The sequence below is a fragment of the Triturus cristatus genome, chromosome 8, assembly GCF_964204655.1.
Source record: "Triturus cristatus chromosome 8, aTriCri1.1, whole genome shotgun sequence".
Classification (NCBI taxonomy): Eukaryota; Metazoa; Chordata; class Amphibia; order Caudata; family Salamandridae; genus Triturus; species Triturus cristatus.
This window is the reverse complement of record NC_140591.1, coordinates 806,170,387-806,190,336: the sequence shown is the minus strand read 5'-3', so window position 1 is coordinate 806,190,336 and position 19,950 is coordinate 806,170,387. Positions and strand designations below refer to the sequence as shown.

Below are 19,950 nucleotides of genomic sequence, written 5' to 3'. Positions count from 1 at the left end.
GGTAACAGCTATTGTCGCTGGGAGCTACACTTCCCAATGAAAAAGCTGCAAGGGCAAACCTGCTTCTGTAAAAATCATTGTCTTTATTTGAGGACCTTGTGGCCTTAGATGAACATCAGAGGAAGGAAACTGAAAGACTGCAAGAGAAGCTGGGAAAGAGATTGCCACTGATTACCTAAATAACCTAGTGACGATTGATGCAAACCATCTAACTCAGTCCACATTATAGAGGGAGGGGAGAATCCCATTGAGATCACTTGTCAACCTGTTTTCCACAAGTATTCTGGCAAATGAATCTCACTATAAAAATGTTTTGCCACATGCTGAAACAGCTTGTCTCTACGTTCAAACATGATTCTACTCACAATCACAAATTTTAAATCCAAACTGGTCTGCACCTCAATCTCCACAACCTTAATAAGAAAAGAGGGAGGTGGGCTGAGATAAAAGAATATCGTGCACAATAAAGAAATGAACATAGCAATGTTCCAGTTTAGTTCAACATCTATTCCATCACAAATGTATACCCAAAAATGGATATGACCTATAGAAACAAATTGCAAGTAATAAAGATAGGGAGATTTCAAATCTGATTTTCGGCAGATGCAACTCTATCATTATAACATGTCTACGTTTGATAGACTGGTTACTTGGGAGGCATTTTGAAACACAGTGTTTGATTGGCTTGGCAGCCGAGTATGGCCTGGACTAGGCAGGCTCTCAGTGAACTAAGGAAATGGAAACGACTACATATTGTTTACTATGAGTGACTATAGTGTTTTCGTGAATACAAAAGCTACTTGAGCTCATTAAGAGAACTAAAAGCTGTCTAGAAAACCCTCACACCTGAGACTTTTTCTTGAGTGGAACACAGAGCAGAAATCTAACCAAAACGCTCTCCCATCTTTAAATTTCCTGTTCATTTGTCAGCCGAGCCATTTATAAAATAATACAAGATCATGGGGAGACCTTACATGTGAATGGTACCCCAGTGCCTTATCTTCAACAATCGTTTGGACTTATGCCTTCGACCTATCTATATTATGCAGTCCATTGACCTATCTATATTATGCAGTCCATTCCCTTTACTCTTGGTTTCAACTCTGTCCTCTTTGGGTTTGTTTTTAAGATAGTTGTGTATTCTTTTTCTGGTTCCTAAAATGCCTCTACCTAAATATGTTTTGTATAAATGTAAACTTGAAACATGGCCATGCTGGCGGAGGCATGTGACATAATGAAAAAGGTTACAGTGAAAATTGGATTATGATACTGGGACACAGGAGTACTGCTGGCACTGGGACAGTGGCAAACATATTTTTAATTTCGGACATAATTCCATTAGCCCATTAAAATAGTAAAAGTTGGCTGATTGCAAGATGGGAGTCCCTAAAAGTATACAGATGTTTTAATAGTTCTTAAAGAAATACACAATTTAAAAATATGAACAAATGAGGAGTGTAGACCCCTGGAATGAGTGCATGAGAACAAACATTTTTTAAACTGACCAAGGGACACTGACCCTAGAACAATGTGACACAGATATGCTCACTCGGAGGAGGACAGTGACACTGACACTAGGAGACTAACAGTGCAAAAGGGACCGGGATGAAGGTCATAAGGGGACACAACAACTATAGCATAGTCACAAGGATATAAGCACGCTGAGCAAGGGCTTCCAGAGACACTGACAATGGCAGTGACATAGGGACACTGACACTGGCAAAATGACAAGAGGGAATGTGCGCACAGGGACAATGACTTGGGAACACAGACACTGCCACGCATTGACAAATAGAGGCTGCTTCGGGCTCAGGGAGATTGGATCGCACTGCCAGGACCATAGGGATAGGAAACCACAGACGTGAGAGACGATGGGAATGAGCTAGTGGATATCAGCACAAACAAGATTATGACCCAGTTAACTGGATCTCCATAACAATCCTTTCTCTGCCACAAGGAAACTGCTTTTCAGAATTATCTTGCAATAATATTACCTTATTGTAACATATTAAAGTGCATCACACTTTTCATTGTACAGTTTTCAATTATTCTAATTATTGGACTAATTCTACTTCGAAGAAATTTTAAAAATGCCAGCACACCTTTACTACTATGGGAATTAAATTTGAACTGACCAATTGAGTAAATAATATAGATCTGCTCCAAAAGCTTTGTTTCGTCCTGCTTTTAGAGTCTGTCTCTCCCTCTAGCTCACATAGACACTCTTTAGGTTTACACTGTATTTCAGCACTCTTCTAGGACAAAGAAAAGGGAGTTATATTAGTAATTGGCCATGTACTTTAGAGAAGCAAAGTAGGGTGTGTGTCTTCTGCTCCTCCGGTAGAGATGCGACAGAAAAGGCTAACTTTACCGCTATAGTATCGCTAATCCGCTGGAAATAACATATAGTTGTGTTTCAAGCATACCCACCCGCAGCTATCCACAGATCACATGCCTTCGTGTTAGCTTCAGTCTGATGTTTTTTTTTTATTCAACAGCACTGAAAAAGCAGATTAATATAGGACTATTCTTACAGTGAGAAAGCAAAGCTGCAAAGTCACAAAATCAAAAGTATTTGCTAAAAGGCCAGAAGTGGCTAAAGGTGAATTTCAAACCATGGCACTAGTTGACAACTCTATTAGCTCTATATGCAGTGTTGCTAAGAAACATTGATGTGGTCAAAGGAACCTCTACCATTACTGCTCAGAAATGTGTTTATTGCCCAGTAAATATATGGCATGCATCAAGAGAATGTTGTAACTGTCCAGTAAAAGTCTTGAAGCCAGGCAGGGGGTTGGGAGGGGGAGAGGAGGGTGGGGGGATAGTTTAGGTTTGAAAGTAGGTGTAGTATGTTCTTCGTTTAACAGTAAAAAAAAAATGGATTGTGCTGTTGTTCTTGTGATACATCTGCCTGGCTGACGTACCTGGAGGTCAGGGCTCAGCAACTGTAATGCAATCATTTAATAAAATTTGTTTAAAAAAAAAAAAAAAAGTCTTGAAGCCAGGAGGGAAGGTGTTGCTACTCTCCATGAGCACTATAGTAGCCTTAAAGAGAAACACTGTTAGGTTTGAAGAAAAGAACATCATTTTAACTCAGAAATGCTAACTTACTGAGAAGCGTCAGTACTCTTCAAGAAGCGCATGAATGTCCAACAGTGATGTATTGCAGCAGTCCACAAAACATATATCGGTGCCGCTAAAAAGTGTTAATCTTATCCCACTGCGAGTCCTTTCTTGAGGACAAATTTCTATGTATGGGAGGCCCCCTCATACGAGGATCGAACGCTTTCGCATATTATTGTTTTATACCAATAAAAAAATGACCGCATTTGAAACAAAGTATGGTAATCCTGATAAGACACGATGGTACTAATATTGTAGAGATATGATGGGTTCCTGAATTACATTTAATTTAGGAGTCTCGTCAACTACCTGACAGCAATATGGCTCAGTCCATCCACAAGTAACTCTCTACCATCTCTTGCCTTTGTGCATTCTCCTTCTACTGATGGTAAGATCTAAGAGTCATTTTAATTTCTTTTCTAGCAGATTTCTAGATTCACTATTTCTATGCCACACTTTTTCCCAAATCATGTCACTATATAACCTCTAAAACCATGTTAAAGTTGTATTTAAATTCTATCCTGTTTTAACAAGCTGTCAATTACTAACGTGACTTAAAACTCATTGTGTGACATTAATTTCCCTTAAAGAATCGTTGGGGTAACCGTCCTATCAGTGTCAGGTGCTTTAAACCGTAAATTTGTATGAACTTCCCAGAAATGTATGAAGTGAGAGACTCTATTGCCTCTGTAAAATTCTGTATTATTTTAAACAGTGTTACAAACGTAAGGTGCTGTAAAATACACAACTGTCTACTGCAAATAATCAAATATTATTTGGGGTAGAATAATTTCAATATTTAAGCCGTACAATAAAAAGTATTACGTTAATATCTCACAATACTATAATATTATTTCAACATAATTCTGAAAAATTACCTGCTCTGTTGTTTTTCCGGAAGCCCCGCCCCTAAAAATCATAACTCTGATTATGGGCCTATTTGCAACACACAGCCATTTGGCTCCTTCTTCTTGGACAGTCTACATCCAACCAGCATTAGTCCGAAGAAACAACCCCAACCTTTGCACACCACCTAAACACACGTTCTCTGTAGTGTTTAGTGTTTAGTTTAAGGCTTCTGGGTACAAGGTCGCACAAGCCGTCAATTAACATTGTCGATAAATCCGCCATTATCTGTGAGAATAATGCCATCCAGGTTATGAAAATACCCGTTTACAAAGGGCTCTGAAGTAAGTTTGTGAGCAACACACTATTAAATACATTAAGTTAGCGATCTGAATGTGTGTCAACACATTATGGCCTGTTGCTTCAAAAAGTGGGACTTGTCAACAGCAATATAAAAAAACAGCAAGCTCAGTTGGGACGCAGGAAATTTCATGATCAGTTATTGCAAATATATAATTCGCTTCTACTGTTTATTTAATGACTAGCATCAACAATATCTCAATTCGCGTTTTCTTTTAACACTTAGGGAAATGAGGAATGTGCTTCTGTGTTACACAAAGTACTGACACGTCCATGCAAGATATTCAGGCGCACCGGGGACGTTTTACAATTAGGATATAAATTATAAGCAACATATTGATTTCTCAATTATATCTTGGATGAACTCTTCGAACGCTGGAGAAGGAATCTGCAATCACCATCGAGAACATTGAAAAAAACATGTACTTTGCTATTTGCCTTCCACCGCTTAACGTTTACTATTCCCACAGCATTTAGTTTACACCATTCCATGCACTGAAGTGCGATTTATGTAATTGTTATTGTATTTCTTATTTAGTAGTCTGCCTTCCTATGACTTCGTCGGAGCGCTTTCGATGCAAAGGGGGGGAAAGCAGTTACATACATCAAGTCTGTGAGCATGACGATAAACTCAGAAGTGTGACAAAGTTATTAGGACACCAAATTAACACTCGAGTGCCCACAGGCTATTAATTGTGAGTGCAGATTAAAGTATATAATTCACAAAACAGGAAGCTGCTTTCACAAAAGGATGTATTCCTACTCAAAATTCAGCCGCAATGGTAGAATAATCAACATGACTAAAACAATTCTAAGGACAGGTTGTGGGTGAGTCAGTGTACAATACCCACAAACTTGCCTTTTTGGGTCAGTTATAACCCTTTGGAAGATGCACTCCCACAATGTATACGGCTAGATTTAATAATTTTCAAAGAAAGTAGGTCAGTATATAATGAGGGAATGGGCAGGGCCGTTTCTTGGTGTTTTGCTGCCCTAGGCGAGAATTTAAAAGTGCCGCCCCCTCCCTTTTGCTTTATTTGCAATTTGGACCAGTGTGTCATTGTGTGTGCGCGTGTGTGGGCTTCAGTGTCTGGAAAAGAGTTTGTGTATGTGTGGGGGTGTGCGTGCATTTGTGGGTGTGTCTGCGTGAATGTGTGCTTAGGTGTCTACAGAAAGGTTGTGTGTGTGGTTTGTTTAGGTGTCTCTGTGGGGAGTCATGTGTGCTTGGATGTCTATAGGGAGTTCGTGTGTGGTTGTGTTTGAATGCGTGTGTTTAGCTAGGGAGATCGTGTGTGTGTGTTTGGGTGGCTATAGAGGGCCTCTGAACCCCGGCGCCAATGCTACTGCTGCACTAATGGAGGCTACGGCTCTGGTCGGTGCATCCGATTAACGAAGGAACTGAGATTAGAGAAGGTTTAAACCTGGATCATCGCTCTGGGCCCACAGCAATGGAATACTGTTGCTGCAGCACCTGGCTTCACACTGGCTACGATAGGGACAATTTGATGAACACGTACGCACACCTCCGCACCAGCCAGACGCGCGTACATTCACAACTACAGATACAACCACATATACACACATTAGCACACACGGGTCACCTGTGAGAGAATTAAACCATGTCAATGTCCTGAAGAATAGACTCAGGGAGCCACTCTAACACGGGTTATATAGTGAGTTGTGATACAAACAAATGGGCACCAGTGGCATAACGCAGGCCCCTCCAGGCGGGGGAGGGGGCACGGTTGAGGGAGGGGGCTCAACCTCCTTGGGTCCCCTTTAGAGACAACACCAATGAATATCTGTGAGATATGGGAATCTCAGTGCAGTGGCCCCTCACCACATTCTTCAGGGGAGGCATCGTTTTGCATTACGCCACGGGGCTAAATCTAAGCATATATCCTCCAGCCAAGGTTAATTCTGATAAGGTGTCATTTATATTAAGAAAAGTTTTGACTTGTGCCCCCCCAACCACAGGCACAGACGGGCTAAGTATTCCTAAACACAGGCTAAAGCCTGGGCGCGGGTCTATAGGCACAGACTTAGAACCTAAGAACCTGCTTGTAGGTGCCAAAACAAGCTGAGAAGACACCACCAACCAGAGAAAGCCAATGAATTATCCCACACCAAAGGCGAAGTACGAGTATTTATTACTTTCCACAGGAAACTCTAGCCACACACCCCTAAGTCTGAATTTGTATCATTCACACCTATGAACTGTTTATAAACAATGGGCAGCACCATCATCCTGCATTCCCTCTCCTCTATATGCTATTCAAATGTTACATTATGTCACGACTTTGCCCTACAGAGATAATCAATCCAATCCAAACAAGCTTTATTCAACATGTAGTCATAAAAGCACATTACAGAAATGATTCCATAAATATACATAAAAATGTCATTCACAGATTATAAAGCAATCCTGTTTGGGGAAGATAAGTTGAATATTGGTCGCATATAGCATTTTCAATAGAGCAAAACCTTATTATAAAAAACTCCATATTTACAAATGATAAAACTTGTACAAAATTCTTATTCGTAGTAACCCAGTAAGAACAGCTTCATATTTGGTGGTTTAGGCCTCAGCTAAAGAAAACATGGATGAATTTGGATGGTTGGGAGACATTTACAATACTGGTTCAATATACTGACTAATCACAGTTTACATAAGCATTTCACACAGGTATTGATTTTAGCCTTATTGCCCACATCCACCCCAGATATTTTGTAACAGCTATTGAGATGGTAGATGAAGTACTAGTGCGTATAATCCTTTCAGGTTCCGCACTCCTTCTAGTACCTAGCAATTTACATATGGGACTCAGCCAAACCAGGCGAGAGATAACATAACATCCGCTGAGTGCTTATGCACCAACGTTTCGCACAGCCATTAGTTTTTTTAATGAGCTGCACTTCCTCTATGTAATTTGTTAGTCATCGCCTTCCAGCGGATCATGCTATGCACGTAACATCCCTCGCGTCCCCATGGATGCCGTTCATGAGCTGGGTGCAACAGAAGTTGGTGAGCTTATTTTCCCAGGTGGAGAACAAGACAGGCAGCAGTCTCCAAATACAGAGTCCCCAGTCTAACCTCCACCCAGCGTTAGATCACGTCCCTTGCCTCACACCCCCACCACCTCCACGTGAGCCGCTTACCTTGTGCATCCCATCCATTGGTCAGCATTGCAATGGCTTTACCGGAGCCCTAAACATTCTCAAAAATTATCTTGTCTGGCTGCGCCATGATCGTTCCGGGTCTTCCCTTAACAAGGGTAGTTAGTTAAAAAATACACTTATAAACTACCTGGCTCTTGGCCGACCCGGATCGCACCACTGCCACCCCCGGGACCTGCTGAGCCTCAGACGGGAACTCTCTGCCTCCACCGGGCGCGCGTGCACGGCCCCCGCCCGTGACGCCCGAACGTGACTTCACGTCAGGTTGAATTGTAGAAGGAGCAAGGTGTTACCCAATGCACTTTCGAGGTCGAAGGCTGTTCCGATTCCCAAACTCATGTTTTTTGCCGCCCTTAGGCGGCAGCCTAGTCTTGCCTAATGGTAGAAACGGCCCTGGGAATGGGACATTCCCACAACAGTTTGTAGGTGTGGCAGGAGCTGGAAGAACAAAAAAAAAGTGTAAAAGGATAAAAAAAAACTTTTGTTGTTAATTTCCTCATTTGGAAATGTAGACTACATACATTGTTTAATCTATAAAAGAACGACACATTTAAGCATTCCTGAAAATCTCCTAACGGTGGCAGGTTCTTAGGATTAATTCTGGAATTTTTTTGTGAATGCACGAAAAGTGGGAAATTTACACCAATTTTAGGGTTAAGCCTACAAATGTGTATTGCACTTTTTCAAGAGGGACGTTTGTTAATCTGGCAATAAATCATGTTTAGAGACAGAGGTGGTATAAGGGCCATCCACTCTCAAGTCTTGAGGTACATGAGATTATGGAACTAAACCATGGGTACTTGTAAACATTTGCTCATGGGCCACAAATTATGGTGTGTGGGGTGACCGAGGGTTACACTGTGGCAGTAGGGGGTCCTGGGTGGGTCAGGGATTGTGTAAGGAGGTTTAAAAAAATGTTAAATGGGCATGCATTTATTTACAGGTTAACTAAAGTTAAGTGGTGCAGGACACCACAGTATTTACTTCTTTTAACCTTTAAATAAATGCTTGCCCGTTTAGTTAGCATTTTTTCTGAATATTAGTGCTCAGCAATTAAACAGCAGCTTGTGCTACTGTTCACCAGGGGGGCCACATGTAAAGTTCAAGAGGGCCGCAAGCGGCCCCCGGGCCGTACTTTGAGAATCACTGAACTAAACTATGCATGTATTCCAAAGCGTCTAACGCCCAGACGCACAAACCTGCAATTAGAGTGCTTTCAAAAACTATAAGCAAGCAAAAATAAATTAACACTTAAACATGCAAATGCTTTTAACAGTGTGTATTATTCATGTTTAGGTTGACAATAGCTAATGTAATATTGTGTTTAGTATGGCTAATTTCTGGGAGCTGTGAAAGGTGCTCGCTTTATGGCAGCACTAATTCACTCAACATTTTCTTTTGGGACAATATTAAACTAATGTGTTATTTTACTTATATGACTGATTGATTTGAACTTGATTTTTACTAAAGCCAATCATGTGATGATTACAGATTGATTTGATACTAAATTGCTTTTGATCTTGAAAATCTTTTAACCTTTAATAAACCTTTATGGCTTAAAAACTTAACCACTCTGTCCTTCTTGTGGAGCCTAATGTGATTTATTTTATTTAAATGTATTGATTTAATGACTAGCCTCAGTTATGGATTTTGATTAAGCCTGGAATTTGCACGAAGAATGGTGTAAAGACCTACAATTGGAAAAAAGTACTCATTATTCAAAATCACAGAAACATTTGGACTGTTTTAAAAACATATTGTCCCTAACCACTCTAGAGCAGGGTATGGCCAATGGTCAACACCCATAGGCCCTCCCCGGTGTGCGTCTGTTGCCCATTAATTAACACGGGGAGGGCTAAAAAGAATCCTCCGGTGACAGCAGAAATGCTTCCGCGTCAGCCCCACCCCTCCCCCCAAACCTTCTATGATGTCAGTGCACTGCGAGGGGCACATGATCATAGTTTCCCCACCGGAGCGAGCTCGAGGAGCAGATAAGCTCCCTCTCCCACTCTGGTGGGGAAAGAAAATGCCCAAAAAGGCCTCCCCAGGTTACAGGGACACCTCATCCGAAAGGGGAGAACCTCTCCTTTCAAACAAGGCTTTCTTGATATTGTTTCATGATTGTGGATCACAGCCGTGCTGCAATCTATAATCAGCAATCCACTAGATCACCAGGGATCTTTGTTTGGGGCAGTCGGCCCTCATGGTAATTGTAAGATACCCCTGGGGGCACAAGAATTTGTGTTGAATGCTGTTTTTACCCCTGAGAGCGCAATTGAGGAGAATGTATATTAAAAAGACAGAAAAAATTAAATGAATGGGGGCAGTCCTCATATATATATATATTCACTTAGGTTTCACACATGTTATAGTTAGCTGGACATTTCTCTCGTAAAAAACCAATGAAATTCCCCAGTTATAGTTAGTGCAGGCAACTATAACTCACGCGACCGCAATCCTCTGCTGATGACGTCAGATATTACATCACTGTATTTAGACACTTATTTACCCATGTCTTCTTCCATTAATCTTTAGCTATACATATATTACAAATATTTATTGTTCAGAAAGACACACATGTCAACAGTGATGTAATATCTGACGTCATCAGCAGAGGATTGCGGTCGCGTGAGTTATAGTTGCCTGCACTAACTATAACGGGGGAATTTCATTGGTTTTTTACGAGAGAAATGTCCAGCTAACTATAACATGTGTGAAACCTATGGTTTTTTAAGTGAATTTGCAAGGTTTTTTAAATGCTAATTCCTAACTATAACGTGTGTGAAACCTATGGTTTTTTAAGTGAATTTGTACGGTTTTTTAAATGCTAAGTTATGTATTTATTAATATTTTTTTTTTCAGGTTTTTCACCACGGTGGGGTTCGCGCATCGTGCGCTCGCTGTTAGCGTTCGGTGCGCTTCGCGCACCAAACGCCCACGAGGCGTTGTGCGTGCCGTGCGCGTACGGTGCGCGCACCTCGCGCTTTTTCGAAAAAAATAATAATTTTTTTTCACCCTGGGGGGTCCTTCAGTGACCCCCTGACAAAGGCTAGGGGGTCAGGAACTGTCCACCCTGCCCCCTTTTCACGTTCTCCACCTTTGTTTTTCACTGCCTCAGACTGCGAGAGACAAAATGGCGGCAGACACTTCCTGATTTCGACCGATTCGAATGTTTACTGACATCTAACAGCCAATCAGAATTCCGCTCGCGCACGGCAGCGTGCGCGTACGGTATGCTTACCGTACGCGCACGGTGCGCGCTTATAGATATATATGTACTTTTAACTGCAATTTTCTCAGGAACTACTGAACAGATTGACTCCAGATATCCAAATGGCACATCCCTGACCTGAGGACTACCTCTATGCCAAATTTCAAGTAATTCTGTTCAGCCGTTCGGGCTGTACCTTGGACTAAAGGTCCCTATGGAAAAATGCATGGGGAAAACGCGTTTTGGGACCCCCCTTTTTTCTCAGCCCCCGCTTCACGAATCCCCCCGAGACTTTCAGGGTAGGAGCCGAGCGGAGCGCCCCACCTATTTTGAAAAATTTACGAGGATTCGTCAACCGGCGCCAAAGTTATTCAAAATAGAATTTTCAGATTTCCTATGGAAACACGGTCCTAACTATAACTATCTACTGGCAACCGCCAGTAGATAATATATATTATATATATATATATATATATATATAAACAGATGGACGGCCTTACTTGTTTAGGGGCTGACCCCCTTTGGCCTCTATACCTATTTTAAATGTGTGGTTCCCTAGGGGAAACACACATTTAAAAATAAAAAAGGTAGGGTTTCGACCCTCATCATATGGGTCGACCCACTTTGGGGGTCAGTATATATTATTTTAAGATGTGTGTTTTCCCCTGGGGGAAGATAGTGAAAACATACATTACAAAAAAAATATATACATATACTGTATATGCCACATAAATCTACTACTGCAGATTATGCAGCAGATGGTATTTATGTGGCATATGCAGTATATATCTGTTCACGCAGTGAAAGGACCTTACGCGAATGTTGACTGATCATCTTTCAGTTGCTCATTTCTGCATGTGATTGCTAATCTGGTACGAAAGAGGTGAAATGTTTTGACCAGAGGTGAAATGTTTTACGACTAGCATTGTATTGCTGAAGAACCTGGTAGTTCTTTATCCACTCCGGCCATGTATTTGTCAACTATAGAGGTGGGCTTGTGAACTTCAGCCATCTGATTCCAAACCACGACAGGGAAAGTGCCGTCATCATGAATTGTAGCAAGCACGTACTCATCTCGCCTATCAGAGAATTTGACTGAGAGCAGTTCATTGGAATGCAATGCAGTGCTCTGGGATTTCTGGAACTTCTTACTGTCCTTTGCGTTGACAAAGAACTGTATGGCATGTCACAGTGCCAGCTTTATACAGCTCACTGAACAGCTCTACTCCCCTATAGAAATTGTCCACATAAAGTTATAACCTTAGTGAAGTAGTGGCTGGACAAGCTCCCATAGAATCTTAACTGTGACTCCTAGAGTGGGAGGGCAACTTACAAGGTTTAGAGTGGAGTCCTTCCCTGTATACACTCTCAAGCTGTACACATAACCAGTAGAGCTCTCACACAGTATGTACAACTTGATGCCATAGCGAGCTCTTTGCTCGCAATGTACTGTCTGAACAGCAGGCACCTTTTGTAAAGGATCAATGGCTCTATTCTTTCCAGGATTATACATTTCTGGAAACCAGGCAGACAAATGTTCCACTACAAGCAGAATTTTGAACAGCTTGTCATCGTCTGAATGTTCCCGGGGCAATGCAACAGAATTGTCACTGAAATAGCAAGAACGATCTCTGCTCATCCACGGTGTGAAAACAGGGGTTACCCAAACTGTGCAAGTAGACCGATAGGACTGCAAGATTGCTTTTTACACTAACCCTATGTTGAGCGTAAGTTCCGAAAATATCTTCAAGTCCTCAAGAAAAGTGGGAGGCCACTGGTGTGCCCTAGAATGAGGCCATAGTGTGCCTCCATGCTCCCTCAGAAATTGTTTGGCACACAAAGTTGATTACTGCCCAATTTGCTAAAGAAATTCAACATCCAAAAAGAGATGGACGTAATCAATTGGTAAAAAAGTGGCCGTATCAACTTTTCATCCAGCATCACCAGTTGAAGGTGGAATTTGGGGCTGAACTAAATTGGGGGGCTGCCAAGAGAGCACTCCATCTGTGCTTGCCGCCGCATATGCCTGATCTATGGGTTGGTCTAACCTGTTACAGTCACCTCTCTGCAAAGAGCGAAGGGACATCACAACTGCCATCTTCATGTCCCTCAGAATCGTTGGAAGATGAGTCGTTAGATGGAACTCCGCCAACTGGAAAATCACTTTCAGATTCTATGTCAGGACCCGGAGGCGAGGATTAGGCTTTTCTTTCTTCTATTTATTCAATAGCAGCCTTAGAAAATAACAGTGAACAAAAATAGGACTTCATTATCCATGAAGCCTATGGAAAAAACAACAATGCCATGTAACAGTCCATTGTCCACTCAGACGCCTCCTGGGATCATAACAATCCCTGCTCTGTGCTGGTCGTCCTCTTTCTTCGCTGCTAGCAGCCTCCCTCAGATAAGTGTCCTTCCTTCAGTCACGTTTGGGCTGGTGGTTTGGGGGCACTTTGTATTGGGGGTTGTACCAGGAGCCTTCGCTCCGCTATATGGGCTCACTGTTTGCTGTTTTATTGACGGTGTTGTCTACTGTTTGGGTGAATAACGTTACTTTTGCTTGGGAGCTTCTACTCTGTGTGCTCGGTGATATGCTTTGTTGTCTCTGAGGATTGGGAGCTTCTGCTCCGTGTACTTTGTTATTTTGTTCTGCCCGCAGCCGTCTTTGACGGGTAAGTACTTAGGAGCCTCTGCTCCGTGATCACAGCCGCGGGAACGTTCTGCACACTCCTACACGGCCGCACAAAGGTTTCTCTCACATCGGCAGGAGCGCGAGCGGTCAGCCGAACGCGAGAGGGCACGCATCCCTGTATCCCTTCTGGCGCTGGTCTTTCCTCAGCGGAGCGCGAGCGGAGGTCGTACTATTCAACGGCCATTGCCATGCGCCTCTGCCAGCGTCCCTGTTGTCTCGCGCCCAGCCGGTATTTCTGCCTGAGGATTGAACACCCCCGCGGGGGTAAGATTGTCTCATATTTGTGCCGCGCAGCACTTGGAGTTCCCAGGCATTGATTTGGCCCGCATTGAGGTTCAGGGCGATTTGTGTGCTGCTTGTTGGGGCCTAGCACAGGAGCTTCTAGGTTGGCTGGCCCTCTGAGTTTGACTTCCTGACTGGGGGGACCTTGTTTCTTCCTGTGGTTGACCTGGGTGAAGTCCCTTTTCCTTACCCTCTTACCTGGTGGGTGACCACCTATATCTAGCTTACTTACCTCACTTACCTCAGATCCTCAGCTTCTCCTTTGGGCAGCATGGAGGAGTTTGATGATTATTATGAGGAGGAGGAGGAATCCCAGTATTTCCCGCTGTCGGATGAATTCTGCGACGCGGTTGGTTCCTCCATCGTAAAGGCGGTCTCAGAGGCGGTGGCTCCTTTGGAGAAGAGGTTGGATGACGTGGCAAAACTCCTTGAACCCCTCCCTGCGAGGGAAGACGCTCTGGGGCCTTCTGGCTCCGTACCTCCAAAGTCGAGTCCCGCTTCCCAACCTGAGAAACCGCGTAAGCGACCCTGCTCCGACGGGGTTGATCCCGATGCATTCAAGCGGCTGTGGCAAGCTTTTTTGGACGCCCAGACCCCATCCTTGCCGGCGGATCCTTCCCCTGCTGATCCACCGCCTGTAGGAGCCCCAGATCCGGTGCCATCAATGCCTCTTTCTGAGGACTCCCAGGGTGCTTCAGATGGCGATTCTGATCAGGGCAGATCGTGGCGCCCCTCTCCTTCAGGTTCTGTGGAACGTCCCCAAGCCTCGGCTTCCCAGGGTGGAGCCCAGTCTGACCTCCTAGATCCGGAAGACCTTTTGCATCCCCGCTCCTCACAGTGGGTCCCCTGCGATAAGGTGGCCAAGTATGTGGCGGCACGCCTTCGGAAACCGCTCGATCAGGACGTCCGCTCACGCCTTAGATCAGAATGCCCGCGCCCATCTCTGGAAGGGAAAGTGGCGGTGACCCCCGAGATCGATGCTAGGATGGCCACCTTTCTTACTAAGTCTATCAAAGACCTGAAGCACGGCATAGACAGATCCTGGCGTGCCTGTCAGGACGAGTTGGTAGACATCACGGGTCCACTGGTAACATTTTTTGATATGGTTGAAGACGCCAAGGCATCTGGTGCCATCATTTCCCCCGAAACCCTGTCCAGTTGGGCCCAACGGGCCATTATTTTCCTGGGGAATGCGAACTGCACCATTTCTACAGAGAGGCGCAGGTCGCCCCTTATCAAATTGTACCCGAAGCTGGGCGAACTGGTGACACCTGAAGCGGATCCGGTGGCGCAGGGCGGTCTTTTTGGAGACCCATTCGTTAAGGAGCTTGGCAAGTTCGTGTCCACATTTAACTCTCTGGACAAGGCACAGTCCAGGTGAAGCGCATTTTCAATGTGCGGGTTTTCAGAGGGGCCGGTCATGGCAGGGGGCGCTCGGCTGGCCAGTTCTCGCAGGCAGCCTCCGGCAGAGGTCAGCAGTCCCAGAAGGGGCAATACCAGGACTCCTCATGTTTTGGTGGCTTCTACCCCACAAGAGGCAGTTCTCGTCGCCGAGGCCAGCGCATCGGTGGAAGAGGCAACGGCGGCCCAGCCAATCACGGTGAGTTCCATAATTGTCTCATGTCATTGCTTGGGGGGCAGGTTGGCCCGGTTTCTGGACAATTGGCGGGCTCCGACATCCGACGCTTGGGTGCTTCAAACCGTACAGGGGTTTCACATAGAGTTTTTTGGTTCCCCAGTTCAGTCCTTTCCTCCTGCTCCAATCAGGTTCCCTGGTGTTGAGGCGGCATTGATACGCCTCGAGGTCCAGGAGCTCCGGAGCAAAGGGGCAATTTGCCGCTTCCACCCCCAGCCTGGGGCCTTTCTAAGCAACATATTTCTGGTTCAGAAACAGGATGGCGGACAGCGTCCGGTGATAAACCTTCAGGAGTTCAACGAATGGCTTGTCTACCGGCATTTCAAAATGGAGGGGATTCACCTCCTTCACGATCTGTTGTGCCCCAACGACTGGATGGTCCGTTTGGACGTCAAGGATGCCTACCTGACGGTCCCCATCTTCCCGCCCCACCGTCGGTTCCTGCAGTTCCAGTGGGACAGCCAGATTTTCGAGTTCACTTCGCTTCCCTTTGGTCTGTCGTCCGCCCCTTGGTGTTTCACCAAGGTTTTACATCCAGTGGTGGAAGCGTTAAGGGCGCAGGGCATGAGGATGATTGTCTATCTGGACGACATGCTCTTCCTACACCAGTGCCCTCAGACTCTCATGCTCCAGCTCCGCTCGGCGGTTTGTCTCCTGCAATCCCATCAAAGTCTTGCCTCCATGCCACTCGCTCGATCACTTTTCTAGGTTTTGTGATCGATTCAGTGGCTGCGACACTCAGTCTGCCTTCCAGGACGATGACGAAGATCCGTCACGAGATCCGGCAATTGCTTCGGAAACAACTAACGTCCCTCCTCAGCATTGCCAGGGTGGTCGGCCTCCTGTCAGCCTCGATTTAGGCCATCTTTCCGGGTCCTTTGCATTTTCGGGCCCTTCAGTGACTCAAAGCGTTCCATCTACACAGGGGTTTGACTTGCGCTCAGAAGGTTCCGCTGTCCGAGGAGGTCAGGGACGAGCTTCAGTGGTGGCTCTCCCACATGGAAGCGTGGAACGGTCGTGCCATTTTTGGTTCCTTTCCCGACTTGGTGATCTAGTCCGATGCCAGCGGCTCCGGTTGGGGAGCACGTTGTGCCGAGCTCACTATAGGAGGAGGTTGGTCCGCCGAGGAAGGTTCCCTCCACATCTACTGTTTGGAGCTCATGGCAGGCTCTTTTGCGGTTCGCTGTTGGACGAAGGACAGGGCTCACTCGTGTGTCCTCCTCAAGATGGACAATGTGGTGGCAGTACACTACATCAATCATCTGGGAGGAATGCATGCCAAAGCCCTGGCATATTTGGCCAAGGAGTTTTGGGAATACTGCCTGGCCCATCAAGTGTCAGTGATTGAAGAGCATTTATCCGGAGCGGCCAATCAAGTGGCCGATTGGCAGTCTCGGCATCTTCGAGACTCCAGCATGTCGAAGCTGTTCCGGCCGGTGTTCCTGACCTTGCAAGAACGGTGGGGTCCTTTTACTGTCGACCTCTCTGCCTCTCGCCTGGACTTCCAGATTCCCAGGTACTTCAGTTGGAGGCCGGATCCAGGGGGGGCAGCCACCGATGCCTTCCTTCAGGATTGGTCGCTAGAGCCGGGTTATGCATTTCCCCCTGCGCTATGATCATGCGATGGACGACGCAGGTCCGTCGGCAGGGGGCGGATCTGGTGCTGATTACCCAAATTTGGAAAGCGCAAGCCTTGTTTCCGGTTCTGATGGAACTTTCCTGTGCTTCTCCAATCCGTCTACCCGGCTCCCTCATCGCCTGCTTAATCCATCGGGCAGCCCTCATCCCCTGATAGTGAACGGCTCGTTGCCCTTGATGGCGTGGCGGATTACAGGTCTCGATGGCAAGTCACTGGGCTTTCGTGCCACGCTGCAGAGCTCCTATCCAGAGCATGGGCCGATGGTATCGTCAAGCGCTACCGATCGGCCTGGTCCTGATGGATGAGTTGGTGTCTGCAACGGAGTCTGGATCCCGTGGCGGCAGATGTTGTTCACATCCTGAATTTTTTGGCATCCCTGACTTCGGAAGGGTTGGCTTACAGGACAATTAATACGTTTCACTCTACGATTTCGGCTGGACACTCGGCGGTGGCAGATCATCCCGTGGGTGACCATCCCCTGGTGCAGAAGCTCCTACGGGGGATTCGTCTTTCCCTTCCCCCAGAACCGCGATATTTGGTACTCTGGGATGTAAATAAGGTCTTACACTTCTTGTCGGAATGGCCCAGCAACAAATACCTGTCACGGAAACAGCTGTCTTCGAAGCTGGCTATTTTGTTGTGTTTAGTGTCCTGCAGACGGTTATCGGATGTACGGGCCCTGGATATTACGGGGAGATCCTTCACGCCGGAAGGAGTCACCTTCCATGTGTCCCGGCACACCAAGACCCAGTCTCGGGTTATTTCTTATCCGGCTTTCCCTGACTGTCCCAAACTCTGCTTTGTCAGGTGTATCAGAGCTTATGAAGCCATGACTGAGGATGTTCGCCCTCATGCGGAAGCCTTTTCAGGCGGTCTCCTCCCCGACGATTGCAAGATGGGTTTGTTGGGTGATGGTTGAGGCCGGAATCGACACTAAGGTCTTCAGAGCACACTCCGCTCGGGGCACTATGGCATCTAAGGCTTTTATGCTAGGATCAAGCTTGGAGGACATCTTGAATGCGGCTGACTGGTCTTCCGACTCAACCTTTAAAAGGTTTTACTTCAAGCCAGTCACCTCCATTGCGTCTCTGGTGGTGGATAAGCTTTGAACTAGCCTAATCCTCGCCTCCGGGTCCCGACATAGAATGAAAGATTTCCTAGCTTTCGTAACGGAAAGTTTCAATTCTATTAAGGACTCGGAGGCGAGGATTATCCCGCCCTCAGGATACTCCTAGACCCACCCGGGCTCATCAGGATGTGACGTCAGGCGTAAGTAAAGCATTTTCCTGTTCTGTTGTGGATGTTGTTTTTACTTCTGTGCTGGTGACTTTGATTAGCAGGTTTTACGACTCCTTTTTTCTGCCTGCAGGGACAGAGTCGTCGAAGCAGGACTAGGAATGCTGGCAGTCGGCTTTGTCGCAGGAAGAAAGAGGACTTCCATCACAGAGCAGGGGTTGTTATGATCCCAGGAGGCGCCTGATTGGACAATGGACTGTTACAAGGCATTGTTGTTTTTTCCATAGGTGTTATGGGAAATGAAGTCCTATTGTATTGAATAAATAGAAGAAAGAAAAGCCTAATCCTCGCCTCCGAGTCCTTAATAGAATTGAAACTTTCCGTTACGAAAGCTAGGAAATTTTTCATTCTGCTCCATTTTTCTCTCCCTCAAATGCTGTCTCAGTATCTGTTGTCTCAGTCTCTGATCCTGCTTCAGAGCTGTCCTCCATAACCCGAGTTAGGGCCTTGGCTGCAGTCCTGCACTGAGACACCATCTCTGCTTCTGGCTAAAACTGTCCTTCTAAAACAGTGTCCTACGTAGAGGGCAGAAGCATTGTTCTAAAACAGTCTGTTAGATGTAAGATGTATGCAACAGTAAATAAAGACAAATTTAACTTGCCTTATCTTCTTTCCTGAAACTGCAAGTTCTCCAAAGATACTAAAAAAGACAAAAAAGACACAGTATTACTTCACCTTGCCACATACCCAGTACCATAGCATAAGTTTGTTAGGGCATATGCAAAACTTTATTGTTGGGGGACCTGCTGGGCCATTGAGAGTATAAAAGTAATTTCCCAAAGCTAGAAATGTACCTCTACTTCTCTCAAGAAGCACACATTCATGTAATAGCCCCTGCAGCTCTGTGTGCAGGTTTGCTCCATATGAAATCTCACATTGCTATCATCAAGGTAACTGGAATTTGGTGTAAGAGCACCAAATTATAAGGCTGCGTTGACTAAATTATGCGGTATAATGCAGCACTTTTATAATAGTATTAGTTTATACATTTTTTGATTAGTAAACTTGTAAACAAGTTGTAAAACTTTTCGACTAAACCAGCGGCACAGTATACATTAGAAAATATGTTGAAGGATTTTTGCATGTATTGCTTACAGAATGCTTTATTGAAGGTCCCAAGATTCCCAAGTTTAGTCAGACGACATTTGTTCTGATGAGACCGGAAGACTAACTACAGGGAGAAACGTTGACATCCCCTCCCTAAGTTGCTTTCAAAACATTTTGTGTTTCAGCAGGAGAGACCATAAATGACCAGACATGAACTCTATTTAAAATGTGATGCTTCCATGTTGCGTTTTAGGCCGTTTCCTGTTGCAGACATTATGCCTAGCCACACAAGTGAGGTACCATTTTTATCAAGAGACTTGGGGGATGGAAGTTTGTGGCTCCCTGCAGATTGAAAAACTTTTTGTCGCAAAAATGTGAGGAAAATACATTTTTTAAGTCAAAATTTGAGGTTTGCAAGGAAGTCAGGGTACAAAAACCTGGTGAGAGCCATGAAAGTCAGATCCCCCTGGATAGCCCTGGGTGTCTAGTTTTAAGAAATGTACAGACTTGCTAGGTTTCCCTAGGTGCCAGCTGAGCTAGGGTCCAAAATCAACAGCTACCCATCTTGGAAAAAAAGGAAAAAATGTGATGCGCCCATTTTGTGTTTTGGGCCATTTCCTTTTGCTGGCACTAGGCCTACC

The 19,950-nt window shown here is 45.2% G+C and overlaps 1 protein-coding gene across 2 annotated transcripts in view; it reads right to left on the bottom strand.

The window, feature by feature from the left end:
• CLYBL (citramalyl-CoA lyase) overlaps positions 1-19,950 on the bottom strand; it is a 2,027,539-nt gene that overhangs the window by 1,461,767 nt on the left and 545,822 nt on the right. For both annotated transcript variants that reach the window (XM_085622259.1, XM_085622260.1), the window contains one exon: positions 18,864-18,902. In XM_085622259.1, coding sequence (XP_085478385.1) covers positions 18,864-18,902 — 39 coding nt within the window. The remainder of the gene's footprint in view (positions 1-18,863; positions 18,903-19,950) is intronic.